The 15,034-nt window shown below is 41.8% G+C and overlaps 1 protein-coding gene across 3 annotated transcripts in view; it reads right to left on the bottom strand.

Annotated features, from left to right (window-relative positions):
- The window catches only part of SPOCK3 (SPARC (osteonectin), cwcv and kazal like domains proteoglycan 3), a gene marked incomplete at both ends in the record, with an annotated part of 359,585 nt that overhangs the window by 12,125 nt on the left and 332,426 nt on the right, over positions 1-15,034 (bottom strand). For all 3 annotated transcript variants that reach the window (XM_079706799.1, XM_079706800.1, XM_079706801.1), the window contains one exon: positions 536-757. In XM_079706799.1, coding sequence (XP_079562925.1) covers positions 536-757 — 222 coding nt within the window. The remainder of the gene's footprint in view (positions 1-535; positions 758-15,034) is intronic.

Genomic DNA, 15,034 nt, shown 5'->3' with positions numbered 1-15,034 from the left:
TTTCATGTCATTTAGCATGTTTTGCATCCCTAGGTGAGTTATACTGTTCAACGTGCTGCTTATTTGCTCTTTTATTAAACACTCTAATTGGAAAACTATTCCTCACAATGAATGGGGTGTTGCACGCTGTTTTTTTTTAAATTGAAAAAAATTAAAAAAAAATTCCCTTGGAGTGTAGTTGATTTACAATGTTGTGTTAGTTTCAGGTGTACAGCAAAGTGAATCAGTTATACACATGTACATATGTCCTCTCTTTTTTGGATTCTTTTCCCATTTAGGCCATTGCAGAGTATTGAGTAGAGGTCCCTGTGCTGTACAGCAGGTCCCTAACAGTTACCTATTTGATACATAGTGGTGTGTGTATGTCAACCTCAGTCTCCCAATTCCCCCCAACCCCTTTCTCCCTGGGAGCCAAAAGTTTGTTTTCTGCACGTGTAACTCTGTCTCTATTTTGTAAATTGAGGACAGGGTACAAATGAACTTGTCTGTAGTGCATGGCTTTACTGCACAGACAAGATGGCCTTTGGCTCGGTACCTTGTTGCCTCTGGAAGCAGTAGCACCACTCGTTGTTGGAGATGGAGCTGTCCTTGTATGTGTCACAGGAGCTGAAGAAGGCCTCCGCACACCGCTCGTTCTTGTCCAGGTAAATGCTCCCAAGCTCCGACTGGTCCAGGAGCAGGTCGTAGTTTGTATCAAGTCTGTTAAACATCCAGCCAAGTGAATCCTTGCAAATTGGCAAAATACTGGTATCAAATCCTAAAGGCAAAGATGGAAAGATATTAGCTAAACATGAAAGTTGCCATCAGCACCAAGCTGATGGCAGCAAGCAAAATAAAGAAGTGTCACAGCGGGTTTGTAAGAACAAATCTGACTCCACGTTAGATGTTTCTTTTTCATTAACCTTTGTATTGTATTGCTTTTGCTACAGTTAAGCATGTTGCCTACAGCCTAAAATATACAGGATAACCCAGTTCTCAAGGCTCTGACCTTTAAGGGGATAACATTTTTCCATTCATATGGAGATAAAAAGTTGCCCAACAGAGAATAACATTTGTCTTGTTGAACGTTTACAGGATCATCGTGACCTGACCTGCGTGGACAGGTGCAAGAACAAGGATTCTGACACCATGAAGTTCGCAACAACCAGCCACGCCCCTCCCTCAGCTGCCTTTAAAAATGCTTTGCTGAAACCCTTCTGAGAGTTTGGGAGTTTGGGGGCATGAGCCACCCATCTCCTTGCTTGGCCCTGCAATAAACTTTTCTCTGCTCCAAAACCTGACGTTTCGATTTGTTTGGCCTCACTGTGCGTCACACACACGAACTTGCAATCAGGTTCCTTAGGGCACCTATTCAACAGTCAGAAGTCGGGCTTACATCCACCTTGAGTAACTGGTTTCAGAGTGAAGTGGAGTAGTAATACACACCTCTCAGGGTGGCTGCGAGACTTAACTAACCAGAATATAAGGCATCTAGTACTAACCAGTCATTCATTCAGTGGCAGTTACTACTGTAATTATCTATTATTTATTATTCTTTTTGTTGTTCAAGTTTTTTCTGAATAAACAGGCTAGACGCATGCCTTGCTAGGTGGATATAGCTATAACTGAATAATAATACCCTACTCATAAAGAAATAAAATTCATTTTTTATTCAAAGAAATGAAAATGCCCTTTGAACAAAAGTATAGTTAACACATAATAAATAATGACTTCAATAATGCTCTGTATCTTGGTACACCCATGGTGACCATGATAGTTCACAAGTAATATCCAGAGCAAGAATAACCAGCAGGTAATTTACACACTGCTCTGTCTTCTGCTTCCCACAAGGCAACTTTTTAAGCACACAACCACTAGAATTAGGCAGCAGGGTGCACTGGCAGCAGATCTGCATCAGAGCTACACACCATCGAAGTGTGGGTTACTCGGGTCAGCTGCTGACCTCGTGAAGGCTCGGTGTCCTAAAAAGCAGCAGATGCAATGTCAGCGTGTGAAGCGTAACTGAGAAATTTACTTTCAACTCTTCTTATTTATCAGGTTTAAGCTACCTTGAACGCGGGTTTTGTCATCCGGTTTTTGTTTTATTTGCTACTTATCATGCATTGCAAGTGAAAAAAACAATAATCGCATCACTGGTATGGAAGAGAGGGTGTGTTTGGAGATATGACAGCTTCCTGAAAACCGAGCTTCAGAAAGACTGAACCTTCCACAGCAGGGGCTGAGGAGCCGCTGAACCGCTTACGAGCGGAACCCCTCTCAGGAGTAGTGAAGTGTATGTTCTTATAGTTACCTGCACTATCTTGATAATTTTAGTCTGTTAAAATTTGAGATGCAAGAATGAGGGCAGATATAGATATTTAAGGTTTCCTGTTCAATTCCTATCTAGCATTTTAAGGATACTTAGGATTAAAAATGAAATAGGACTTAAGCAATTCATAATTTCACCACCTTTTCAGGGTTTATTTTACTAATAAATTCAGAGCATATTTAGTGCTTTCTACCTGTGCATCACTGTCTCACAATGGGGGCCAAAGGTAAAGTGGTATTGTGACACTTTCATAAAAGCAGAGAGACAGAAATTCAATGGTTTTCTGTTTGTATTTTTCTTTGTAAAATTGTTTGTAGAACGAAACAGAATTCTCCCAAACAAGCAAACAGACAGAGAGCAAACATGAACTGCTCAATTCCTATTGACTTTCCAGGTCTTGACCCTGGTTCTGAGAATGCAGGGTTCAAACATACAGACAAGACCCCATTCTCTTAGAGTTTACTTTGAAAACCAGCCTGGTTTAAGGTATTGGTTGAAACTGCCTCTTACCACCCAAAGTTGTCAAATGCCCAGGGATTACATGAAGAAAGCAACCTGCAGAAAAAGACATACTAAAGTCTGTAAAACCATTCAAAGAACCTGAGTTCAGGGTGTGAGATTCTGGTGTACCTTGGACCCCACCCTTCCTTCCCAAGCTCATTTTAGGAGGCAATGGAGAAACTTAACTGCCTTCAGCAAGATCTTTTTTGACTCACCTCTAGAGTAGTGAAAATAAAAACAAAAATAAACAAATGGGACCTAATTAAACTTAAAAGCTTTTATACAGCAAAGGAAACCATAAACAAAATTAAAAGACAAACCACAGAATGGGAGAAAATATTTGCAAACAATGCAACCAACAAGGGATTAATCTCCAAAAATACAAACAGCTTATGCAGCTCAATATCAAAAAATGAAACAACCCGATCAAAAAATGGGCAGAAGACCTAAATAGAGATTTCTCCAAAGAAGACATACAGATGGCCAACAAACACATGAAAAGGTGCTCAACATCTCTAATTATTAGAGAAATGCAAATGGAAACCACAATGACGTATCACCTCACACCGGTCAGAATGGCGATCATCAAAAATTCTACAAACAGTAACTGCTGGAGAGGGTGTGGAGAAAAGGGAACCCTCTTGCACTGTTGGTGGGAATGTAAATTGATACAGCCACTATGGAGAACAGTATGGAGGTTCCTTAAAAAACTAAAAATAGAACTACCATATGACCCAGCAATCCCACTACTGGGCATATACCCTGAGAAAACCATAATTTGAAGAGATACATGCACCCCAATGTTCACAGCAGCACTATTTACAATAACCGGGACATGGAAGCAACCTAAATGTCCATCGACAGATGAGTGGATAAAGAAGATGTGGCACATATATACAATGGAATATTACTCAGCCATAAAAACGAATGAAATAGTGCCATCTGCAGAGATGTGGATGGACCTAGAGACTGTCATACAGAGTGATGGAAGTCAGAAAGAGAAAAACAAATGTTGTATATTAACGTATATGTGTGGAATCTAGAAAAATGGTACAGATGATCTTATTTGTGAAGCAGAAATAGAGACATAGATGTAGAGAACAAACTATGGATACCACGAGGGAAAAAGGGTGGTGGTGGGATGAATTGGGAGATGGGGACTAAGACATATACACTATTGATACTATGTATAAAATAGATAACCAATGAGAACCTACTCTATAGCACAGGGAACTCTACTCAGTGCTCTGTGGTGACCTAAATGGGAAGGAAATCCAAAAGACGGGATATATGTATACGTATAGCTGATTCGTTTCGCTGTACATCAGAAACTAACACAGCATTGTAAAGCAACTATACTCCGATAAAAGTTAATTTAAAAAGAGAAGGAAACTTACCTGCCTTTATGAACAAAAGGTCTTGGAAGAGGAGAGAAGGGCACTGGGAGTTAGTGACGTGAGTGTATCCCATCCCCCCACCTACTTCTGAAGGGAGGGGTCATCTGGTGAGCCTTCCAGAGCTCTGCACAGGGGGCTGCAAGAGCATGCCGTAAATGCACCAGAGTCTGCGAGGACAGGGAGTGTCTGACCCCCGGGGGAAGGCTTGCTTATCTGCATTTTGATGAGTCCTGTTGCTGCCAAAGTGGGAAAGGCAGCTCGAGTAGAGTGGCAGGGAGGGCTCTGGGTCAAGCAGAGCCTGGAGGCTCACTCTGGGTGCTGGGATGCTGAGGTGGACTGGATACAGGGGACCCCAGAGGAGGTGAGCAGAAGCCAGCGGCTGGGGATGAACAAGAGAGCTCCTTGTTGGGAGGAGTGATGGAGGACCAGCGCAGAGACCACAGAGCAAGCGTGCCCTGTCCTCAGCACAGTGAGGCTGCAGTGCTGACGGGATCGGACTTGATTTTATTGGGTGGCCAAAAAGTGCCTTCGGTTTCTCACGTAAAAATAAAAGACACAGTTTTCATTTTCACCGAGAACTTTATGGAACAACGTATTCACCTTTTTGTTCCATTACTTTCTGCCATTTTTCAGGCAACTGGATAATTCCATCTTCCCCAAACTTTTTATCTTTTTGAGTAAAGAACTGTTCCAGGTGCCTTTTACAGTCTTCCAGGGAATTGAAATTTTCTCCATTAAGAGAATTTTGTAAAGACTGAAATAAATGGAAATCCGAAGGTGCAATGTCTGGTGAACGCGGCAGATGAATCAGAACTTCCCAGCGGAGCTATAACAGCTTCTGCCTGGTTATCAAAAAACATGTGGTCTTGTATTATCCTGATGGAAGATTATGCATTTTCTGTTGACTAATTCTGGACGCTTTTTGTTGACTGCTGCTTTCAGTTGGTCTCATTGGGAGCGGTAATTGTTGGAATTATTCATTTGGTTTTCTGGAAGGAGATCATAATAGAGGACTCCCTTCCAATCCCACCATATACACACATCAACTTCTTTGGATGAAGACCGGCCTTTGGTGTGGTTGGTGGTGGTTCATTTCACTTGCCCCATGATCTCTTCTGTTCCACATTGTTGTACAGTATCCATTTTTCATTGCCTGTCACAACTGGTTTTAAACATGGAACGTTTTCATTACGTTTCAGTAGAGAATCACATGCAGAAATACAGTCAAAAAGTTTTTTTTCACTTAACTTAGGTGGAACCCAAATGTCAAAGCAATTCCCATAACCAAGCTGGTGCAAATGATTTTCAACACTTGATTTAGATATTTTGAGTATGTCAGCTGTCTCCTGCGTGGTATAACGCTGATTGTTCTCAATGTCTCGATTTCATCGCTATCAACTTCAACTGGTCTGCCTGACCATGGAGCATCGTCCAGTGAGAAATCTCCAGCATGAAATTTCGCAAACCACTTTTGACACATTTGATCAGTCACAGCACCTTCTCCATATATTGCAAAAATCTTTTTTGTGCATTTCAGTTTCATCTTTACCTTTCTTGAAATAATAAAGCATAATATGCCAAAAATGTTGCTTTTTTTCCTTCTGTCTTCAATATTAAAATGGCTACACAAAAACACACCAATTTTGATGTCTTTTTTTAAACGCACGCTGATATGACAGCTGTCACATACAAACTAACAAAATTGTTTCAAATGAAGTTAAAGACAACTAAGTGCTACTAGAGCCATCTTACGGAGAAAACCGAACGAAACTTTTGGCCAACCCAATAGAAGGAAAACAGCCTCTGCACAGGATTAGATGGGAACCGGGCTGGAAGCTGGGAGACCAGCAGGAAGTAACCATCACAGCCCTCGTGAGAGATTTTTGTGGATTGTTTGTATCACATCTTCACTCGAGCTTCTTTTGAACGATCATCAATCTTTACAATATGTTTTAAAATGACCTCTGCCCAGCTTTTATGACGTGCCAGTCAACATCCTTGTCAGTTTTAATGCGTTGTTATTTTTCTCAGTATAGGGTGAAAGGAAAGTGGTCTTAACCATTCAGTGGTTTTTGTAGCTCTACTTTGAGGAGAGCTTTTCTACAAATCAGATAGCAACATGAAAGAATATTTCTGAAAATATGACATGCATAGATACTTAACAAACCTTAGACACAACAGGACCAAGAGTTTATCCTTTATGTTACAAAGAAACAGACTTCTTATAGATTACATGCCTGGTGAATGATCAATTTGATGACATGTGATGTCTTAGGTGGAGAATGTCAGGGAATCTGATTTGGATTCAGGTCACTGGCCTGAGTTCTGCCACTACCTTGTTGTGGTTAAGTTATTTAATGTATCAAGGCTGTAATGTCCACATTGAGACAATTTGGGGATTTTTAAAGTATGATCTCTATGTTACTATGGAGATAAAAAATACAGTGAGTTTATGTTATTTGAATGATATATTTATACACAAAGTTGTGTTACAAGGGTCACTGGAATGATAAGTAACAGAAAAGGACTAGAAATAAAATTATTCTGATAGTCTAAATTATCAATAAATGTATACTATTCAGTATGATTCTGTTGATGCTACAAATATAAAATAAAATTAATTTGGAAAAAATTTTAAACTTTTGGAGCCACAGATACTATGTGGTGACTTTGAGCATTCTCGGATATGCTACTGTATATTTATTATATATAATACAGTACAAATATTATATATGTGTATATATACATACAGAAAAGAACTCTAGGTCCAGCCAGAAATCTGAGTTGCGTCACCAAAATAAAAACTTTTGCTTTCACCCGATTTCTAAAGTCTACTTTGCCTCATAGAAACATGACCACTCCAGCTTTCTTATGATTAGTATTTCCACTATTTTACTTTCAACTAATTTGCATTTTATATTTAAAATGGGTCTCTGAGAGACAGCATGGCAATGAGTCTCACACTTTTTCCAAGTCTGACAATCTCGGCCTTTTTACTGAAGTGTTAAGGCCACATGCATTTAATATTATCAAAATGGTTGTATTTAAAACTTCCATCTTGTTATTATTTGATTTGTCCCCTCTATTATTTGTCTTTTCCTCTCTTTTCCTGTCTTGTTTTTTATTAAACATGTTGCTTTTATTTTTTATGATTCCCACTTAATCTCCACTATCGGTTTATGTGGCCGGCAAAACCGTGGTCCCTCAAAGATATCCACGTGGACCTATGTGATACCACATCCAAAAGGGAGTTATGAGTATGGGTGGAATTAAAGTTCCTAATCAGTTGACTTTAAAATTGGGAGCTCATCATGGATTATCTGCATTGACCCAACCTAATCACATAAACCCTTAAAAGTGAAGAACTTTTCCCAGCTGTAGTCAGACAGAAATGACACAGGAAAAAAAAGCCTTTAAAGACGGAGGAAGGAGGCTGTGAGCCCAGGAATACGGGTGGTCCCTAGGAACTGAGCACAACACAAAAGAAAGGGGGCTCTGGTCCTACAGCCACGGGAGCCGAATTCTGACCACCATCCACCGACCAGGGAAATGGATCCTCTCCTGGAGCCTCCGACACCTCGATCTCAGTGTGGTGAGACCTGCGTTAGACCTCGGACCTACAGAGCTGTGAAACAATGAATCTGTGCTCCTAAACTACTAAGTTTTGAGGTAACGCTACATCAGCAGTAGAAAACTAACGTTGTTTATTCACTATATTTATTTTATTGTTTGGTGCTTGCCCAGGGTTTACAGTATACGTCACTGGCTATCATGTCTACCTTCAAATGACGTCACAGCCTTGACATCTGCTGTAAGGAACTTACCAGAGTGTACTTAGACCCCAATTCCTCCACACTTTCTGCAATTCATCCATTTTAATTCTACATGTTATAAACCCCATGCGCTGTTACAATGTTTGCTCTAAACAACTTAATAGCTTTGCAAGTGATTAAAAATGAGAAAAGAAGCCCTTTTAAAGGAAACTTTGTTTTCTATGCATAACACTCTGACACCAAGTGTGTGGGTTTTCCACCCAGCAGTACTCTAGTTTCTGTGGACAGCAGTGAGGGTCCTGCAGCTCAGTTCAGTCCTTACCTCTGTCCTCAGACCCCAGAGCCTATGGGCTCAGCTCCACAAGATGGCGCCCACCCCACATACCAGCTGCGAGAGGTGGGGACTTGGGTCGACTGGGCTGCAGACGGGGGTTCCCACAACACTCCTCAGGTTCTGTAACTTATTAGAACGGCACAGAACTCTGGGGAAACATTACCTACGTTTGCCAGTTCATTATAAAGGCAATTATAAAAGATGGCAATAGACAGCCCGATGAAGCGGTACCCAGGGCGGGTTCTGGAAGGGTCCCGGGCCGGAGCTTGTGCCCCACGGGGCTGGCGTGTGTCACCCTCTCAGCACGGGGGTGCACCCACCAGCCCAGAAGCTCTCTGGACCCCGTGATTGGGGATTTTATGGAGACTCCATCACGGAGGCATGAATGACTATTAACTCCATCTCCTCCCCAGAGGATGGAGGGGGGCTGAAAGCTCCTCCCTCCTAGCCGGGGCTTGGTCTTTCTGCGGACCGCCCCCCAACCTGAGGCCATACAGGAGCTCCAGAGTCGCCCCCTTCCATAGAAGATGCTCCTTTCACCCAGCAGATCCAGGGGATTCGGGAGCTCTGTGGAAGAAGCTCCTATCACACTCATCACGCAGGAAATAACAAGGGTTTTAGGAACCCTGTGTCAGGAACTGGGGTCAAAGACCAGATATTAGAACAAGATATGCTCCCAGCACCTCTCCTACTCAGGAAATTAGGGTAACAGAGGCTCTGTGTCAGGAAACCTGGGCAGGGACCAAATGCATTATTTCTCACCATGTCACATTTCTGGGCCCCGATAGTCCTCTGTGTAGATAGAGACTTCCACGTGGCATCACTACCTCCTAGAAATTCCTGTAACATTTCTTGAAATCTCTCAACTTCGGATTGTTTAAAATGTCTTGATATTAGCTTGCTTTGCCAGGGATGGTAATTTTTTTCTTTTCTTTTAGCACATTAGAAATGTTCCACTGTGTTCTGGCCTCAAGTTCTCTGGGGAAAAGCTTGCCGATGTCCTGATCTTTGTTCCTCTGAACAAAATGTGTCCTCCCCCCTTTATTTTCCTTCCAGCTGCTTTTAAGAGGCTCTTCTTAATGCTGACTTTTGGCATTTGGATTAGGGTATGCTTTGGTTCGTTTTTCTTTGTTTCTGTTTCTTGATGTGTGTTGTACTTGTATCTGTGGGTTTAAAATATTCATCAAGTTCAGAAAATTTTAGCCATTATTTCTTCATATAACTTTCTAAACCTCACACCCCCAGTACTGTTACTCATAGGTAATGCAACTGACATGGCCCCAGAGTTCACTAAGACACAGGCTTTTGTTTCTTTCTTTTTTCCTATGTGCTTTATTTTGCGTAGTTTCTATCGGATCTCTTCAGGTACATGGACTTTTTCTTCTGCAGTGTCCAATGTGCTTTTACCTCACCCAGCCCATTCTTCATTTCATTTCCTGCCAGCTTCCCCAGACATACTATGTGGGTGTTTTCTTCATATATCCCCTCTTGCAACTGCTGTCCCTGTTTACCTTTATATAACTGTGCATATTAATAATATTTACAATAGTTGTTTCAGGTCCTTGTATACTCATCCCACCATCACTGTTATTTCTGGGTATATTTTCTGGATTTCACTTTCTCCAAGTTGTGGACCATATTTTTATGCTTCATGGCATACTTGGTAGATCTCAATCGGATGCTGCACATTGTGAATTTTAAGTTATCGGTGGCTGGGTCTTGTGGAATACCTCTACGTGTTATACTTACTTCCGGCATGAAGTTAAAAACCTGCACGTCAGTCTGGCTCTGAAGGCAGCTGTAAGGCTTTGTTATGTGGGTGCAAAGCCGACCTTCATTCCAGGACAGATACGGTCCCACCAGCAATGCAAGTCTCATTTCCTCACAGGGGCGAACCACCATTTCTTCATCTACTCACCAGGCAAGGACATTTGGGTCTGGCCAGTTTTGTAATTATAAATAAAGTTGCTATAAACATTCACATGTATGTTTTTATGTGAGTGTATGTTGTAATTTCTCAAGGATAAATATCTTGAGATGGGATTTCTGGGTCATATGGTACGTTTATGTTCCTTTTAGAAGACACTACCCAACCGTTCTTCAAAGTGGCTGCACCACTTTGCATTCCCACCACCAGCGGACGAGAGACACAGTTACCCAGGCCTCACCTAGCATCGCTATTCATTTGGAGCCATTCCCATAAGGATGTAAGAGGCATCTCACTGTGAACAAAAGTTTAGCATCTCCCTAATGTTGATGGACGTCCAGATTCTTTTCATGTGTTAATTACATCATATTCCTTCTTTGGTGATGTGTACAGATGTTCGCCCACTCTTAGTTGGGTTGTTTGTTTCACCACTATTGAGAAATGAGTGTTATTTATATTTTCTAGACGCAAGTCCTGTATCAGGTATGTATTTGCCAATATTTTGTCCCACTTTGTGGCTTGTCTTTTCACCGTTTAATCAGTAGCTTTCAAAAATCAAACATTTTTAATGTGGATGAAGTTTGGCATCGCTTTTTCCTTTTATGCATCGTGTCTAAGAAACCTCTGCTGACCAAAGGTGACATGTGTTTGTGCTTATGTTTTCTCCTATAAGTTGTATAGTCTTAGGCTGTCCACTTAGGACTGACTTTTACTTCAGGTAAATGATGACTCTGGGACTCTCTTCCATGGACTGCTGCGTTGGACACAAGTGAAAGTCAGGCCACCCTTACCCCACCTGGGGAGAAAGTGAACCTCCCAGCTAGGAGCGGGGACTGCATGTTCCCTTGTGCTCTGCACGTGCTGTAGGGCCTTGTGTTGCCCCATCACGGGCCACACTGCAGCCCTGGGCCCAGTGATCACGTGGCCTGCCCGCCACGGCAGCTCCTCAGAGGGAAGCAGACACCAAGCTCTGGACCACTGCCTGGTTCCCCCAGGCTCTCTCCTGGTCACAGAGCCCAGGACGAGGTACACAGACGTGGTCCCTTCCCCAGGGTGGGGTGCTTGTCCCACTTCTAATCCCGACACCACCAGGGTCACTGCGGGCTTTGTTCCTGGAGCTGCGCATCTCAAAGTGAAAACCAGGCAGAAATGGGATCCCCTCCCCACCCTGCCCCAGCACCTCTACCTTCCTTCCTGGTCCTCAGAACTGCAGTCAAGGATAATCAGTCAAAATCAGTGAAAGGAACCCCAGGATCTTAAAGACAATCACGCAAAATTAGTACATTTATGGATTATTATGAATGATCCCCTTTTAGTTTATATGTAATTAACTTTAAAACTAGTGAGAAGGTAATACTTCATATAGAAAAATTACTCATAAATAGATTTAACTCGTTATTAACCTTTGCATTTTCCAAACGGATGTTAGAACACAGGGACCCGATGCTACAAGTGATACAGTGGAGACTAAATAAACAGAAAGTACATAAACTGTATTTAAAAAGCAGGTGATGCTGTCTGCTTCTAGTATTTCTAAAAATGGCTCACTCCCTATTTTTCTCCACTGCTCTGACCGGGTCTGTGTTGTATGTCTGGGGTATAATGTGGTCCCAGTGTTCCAGCTGGGACATTCTTCTCCTAAGAGGCTCGATGCCCAATTTCCAGGAGCTCACAACTCATAGTGTTACCACAAAGACAGGGGATCTGTGTGTGAAAGGCTTTCCCATTGTCACAAAAAGGATCAAATCTGCTAGTCTGTCAATATGAGATGAGAGAAAAAATAACTGAGGGATAATTTAAATTTATAAAACTGAAATATGTATTAGGAAATGGACACGATACAACATTCAAAAATGGTTTTTCAGAGTCTAAGGTAATTTGTACCTTGTAACAAATTCAGAAATAACACACAGCTGTGTACGGTTTACTCAGAGTGGCTTCAGGTCACAGGCTGTGGTTCTGCATGGCGTGGCCTGAAGGTCTCCAACGGCTGTGACTTCCTGAAAGTTCCCCTTAGGTCTTTGCAAGGTTCTCCTCCCTTGAGAATGGTAACTTTCATGAACTTTTATGATAGTTTTTCGAAACAGAAGTAACCTAGGGCTCAATCTTATAATAAATGTCATATTTGGGATACTTATATTTTTAGGATGTAAAAAAAAATAATATGTGGCTTTCATCAGCATAAAAAGAATATTATATGCAAACAATTAAATTAAAAAGGATAAAGTTACCATGTTTGTACGCAGACAAGGATGGGCACTGCATTTAGAAGGAGGTCAGGTCATTTCCTTTCTTCTCTCCAGTGTTCCTGAGACATAGCTGACATAACATTGTATTATTTAGTCCAAAGTGTGCAGCATATTCTCTTAGCAACTTTCAAATACACAACACAGCGTTGTTAACTGTAGTTGCCATGCTGCACATTACATCCCAGGACTTATTTATCCCCAGAACCTCTTATCTTCTAAGTGGAAGTTTGTACCTTTTGACCCCTTCACTCAGGTCCCACATCACCCATGCCCACCTCTGGGAACTACCAATCTGCTCTCTGTAGCCATGAGTTCTCTTTTTTTTAGATTCCTCATACACATGAGATCATAGGGTATTTGTCTTTCTCTGTCTGCCTTATTTCACTTATATTTGGGATATTTAAAAGAGAACATTTAAGTAAAGCCATTGTAATTTAGTTATGTTGTAAAATTTGTCATTATCTTAAAACGCTTTCAGTAGTTAAACTAAAATTTTTTATCATGGTATGAGACTCTATCAAAGTTTGTCTGAAAAAAGTAATACTATATTTTACTTGTTACTTGGTATTTTGTAACTTAGGTGTTGCTGAGCAATCGAGCATAGCTATAGGATGTGAGGCTGGGCATTGGGTTGAAAATAAATTACAACGAACCTTGTGAGAGAAGATAATGCTTAACTCTTGAGACATTTTACAACATTCTCTCCTCTTATTTATTAATCTATTTTTGTCAGTGTCCTTCCTTTATCTGTTCCTTAAGTATTGGTATTCTATCTAAAATATGACACAAATGAACGTATCTACAAAACAGAAACAGACTCAGCGAGAGAACAGACTTGTGGCTGCCAAGGGGGAAGGAGCGGTGGGGGAGGGATGGAGTGGGAGTTTGGGGTTAGCAGATGCAAACTAGTATATACAGGATGGATAAACAACAAGGTCCTACTGTGTAGCACAGGGAACTATATTCAATATCCTGTGATAAACCATCATGGAAAAGAGTATAAAAAAAAGGCTGTAAAAAATTATAAATATTGGTATTCTAAGAACTCATTTCTCAACTGATTTTTTTCTATTTATTCACACCAGCTCGTGGGGGGAATCATTCACTTACGTGGTCTTAACCAACATCCCTCAGAGCCCACAGCCTATGTCTTCAGCCCCCCTACCTTTTCTGAGGTGTATACTATGTAAGTATAAGCACAGGTCTTACCATATAAGACAGTGTATGATAACAGTACACTGATTATGTAATCACATAATAGGTGATTCATAATAGGTCCTAGCTGTCTAGCTGTCCTAGGACCTCTGAGGACAAGTGTGGTTTACAGGATATAGGCTGAATCCACTTTTATTTTTTCTCTGATGCTCTCTACACATTTGTTCTTTGGTGAAAGTTTCATTCTATCTCTGGGTGAAAACTCAGGTGGTCCCCTAATTCCTTCAGCTCAGCTTCAGGTAACAAGTGTAGATGAACTGGCGTTTCAGAATGCCTGACTTCACGTCACCCACACAGCCCCAAACCTGACCCTCCCGGTCACTACCTGGGGATGTGACAGAGGCAGTCATGTAAGCGGAGCACCATGTACCCCAATCCTTTTTCATGCCCTTTTTTCTTATGACTCTCCTCTTACCTTCTCTTTTTTTTATGACCACCTCCAGTTTGGGAGTAGGTGAAGGATACTTAAGGGTGCGTGGGGAGTTTCTCACCACACTGATGTCTGGCTGAGGATGGCTTTGTGCTGGGGAGGGTTCATCAGGCTTTTATTTATTTTTATTTTTTTATTTATTTTTTTTTTTGCAGTAGGCGGGCCTCTCACTGTTGTGGCCTCTCCCCTTGCGGAGCACAGGCTCAGTGGCCATGGCTCACGGGCCTAGACACTCTGCGGCATGTGGGATCTTCCCAGACCGGGGCACGAACCCGTGTCCCCTGCATCGGCAGGCGGACTCTCAACCACTGCGCCACCAGGGAAGCCCCCATCAGGCTTTTAAAGCTTCATCTGTCTTTCTCCTTGTAGATCCTTTTATGGACCTTCCAGAGCTCCCTGGTTTGAACAACTGCATTTCCTGGATGTGTGACACTCCTCTGCCATCACCTCAGCCCCTGTGCACCTGGTGGTCCATTCTCTGTTGGGACTTACTCACTACTCCCTCTTGGGCAGAATTACGTTGGTTCTCACTCACATGGCTCAAACATTGTCCACAGTAAATAGCCCCGTGTGTCTTGACCGAACACACAGCTCCAAAGCAGCAGCAACTTTCCTTTGCTTTGACATCAAACAAGTAAGCAGCTCATGACTGTCTCTGACTCTCAGATTTTCCTGGTGAAATTCAGACCAGAATCCAATTGTCTGGGAACACACAGAAAACTGAGTGGTTCTGTTGAAATCTGTCTCTCAATTTGAAGTGAATGGAAGCACAGATCTATCATCTTCTTAGATAACATTAAAAACTTTGGACAGTAAAACATAAGTTTGTTTTGAGGTAGTGAATACATTTAGGGAAAGACATCCAAAGCAGTACAAATCGTTCATTATCAGCTCAGGACA

This window comes from Hyperoodon ampullatus (genome assembly GCF_949752795.1).
Source record: "Hyperoodon ampullatus genome assembly, chromosome: 6".
Lineage (NCBI taxonomy): Eukaryota > Metazoa > Chordata > Mammalia > Artiodactyla > Ziphiidae > Hyperoodon > Hyperoodon ampullatus.
This window is presented reverse-complemented; position numbering and strand designations above follow the sequence as displayed.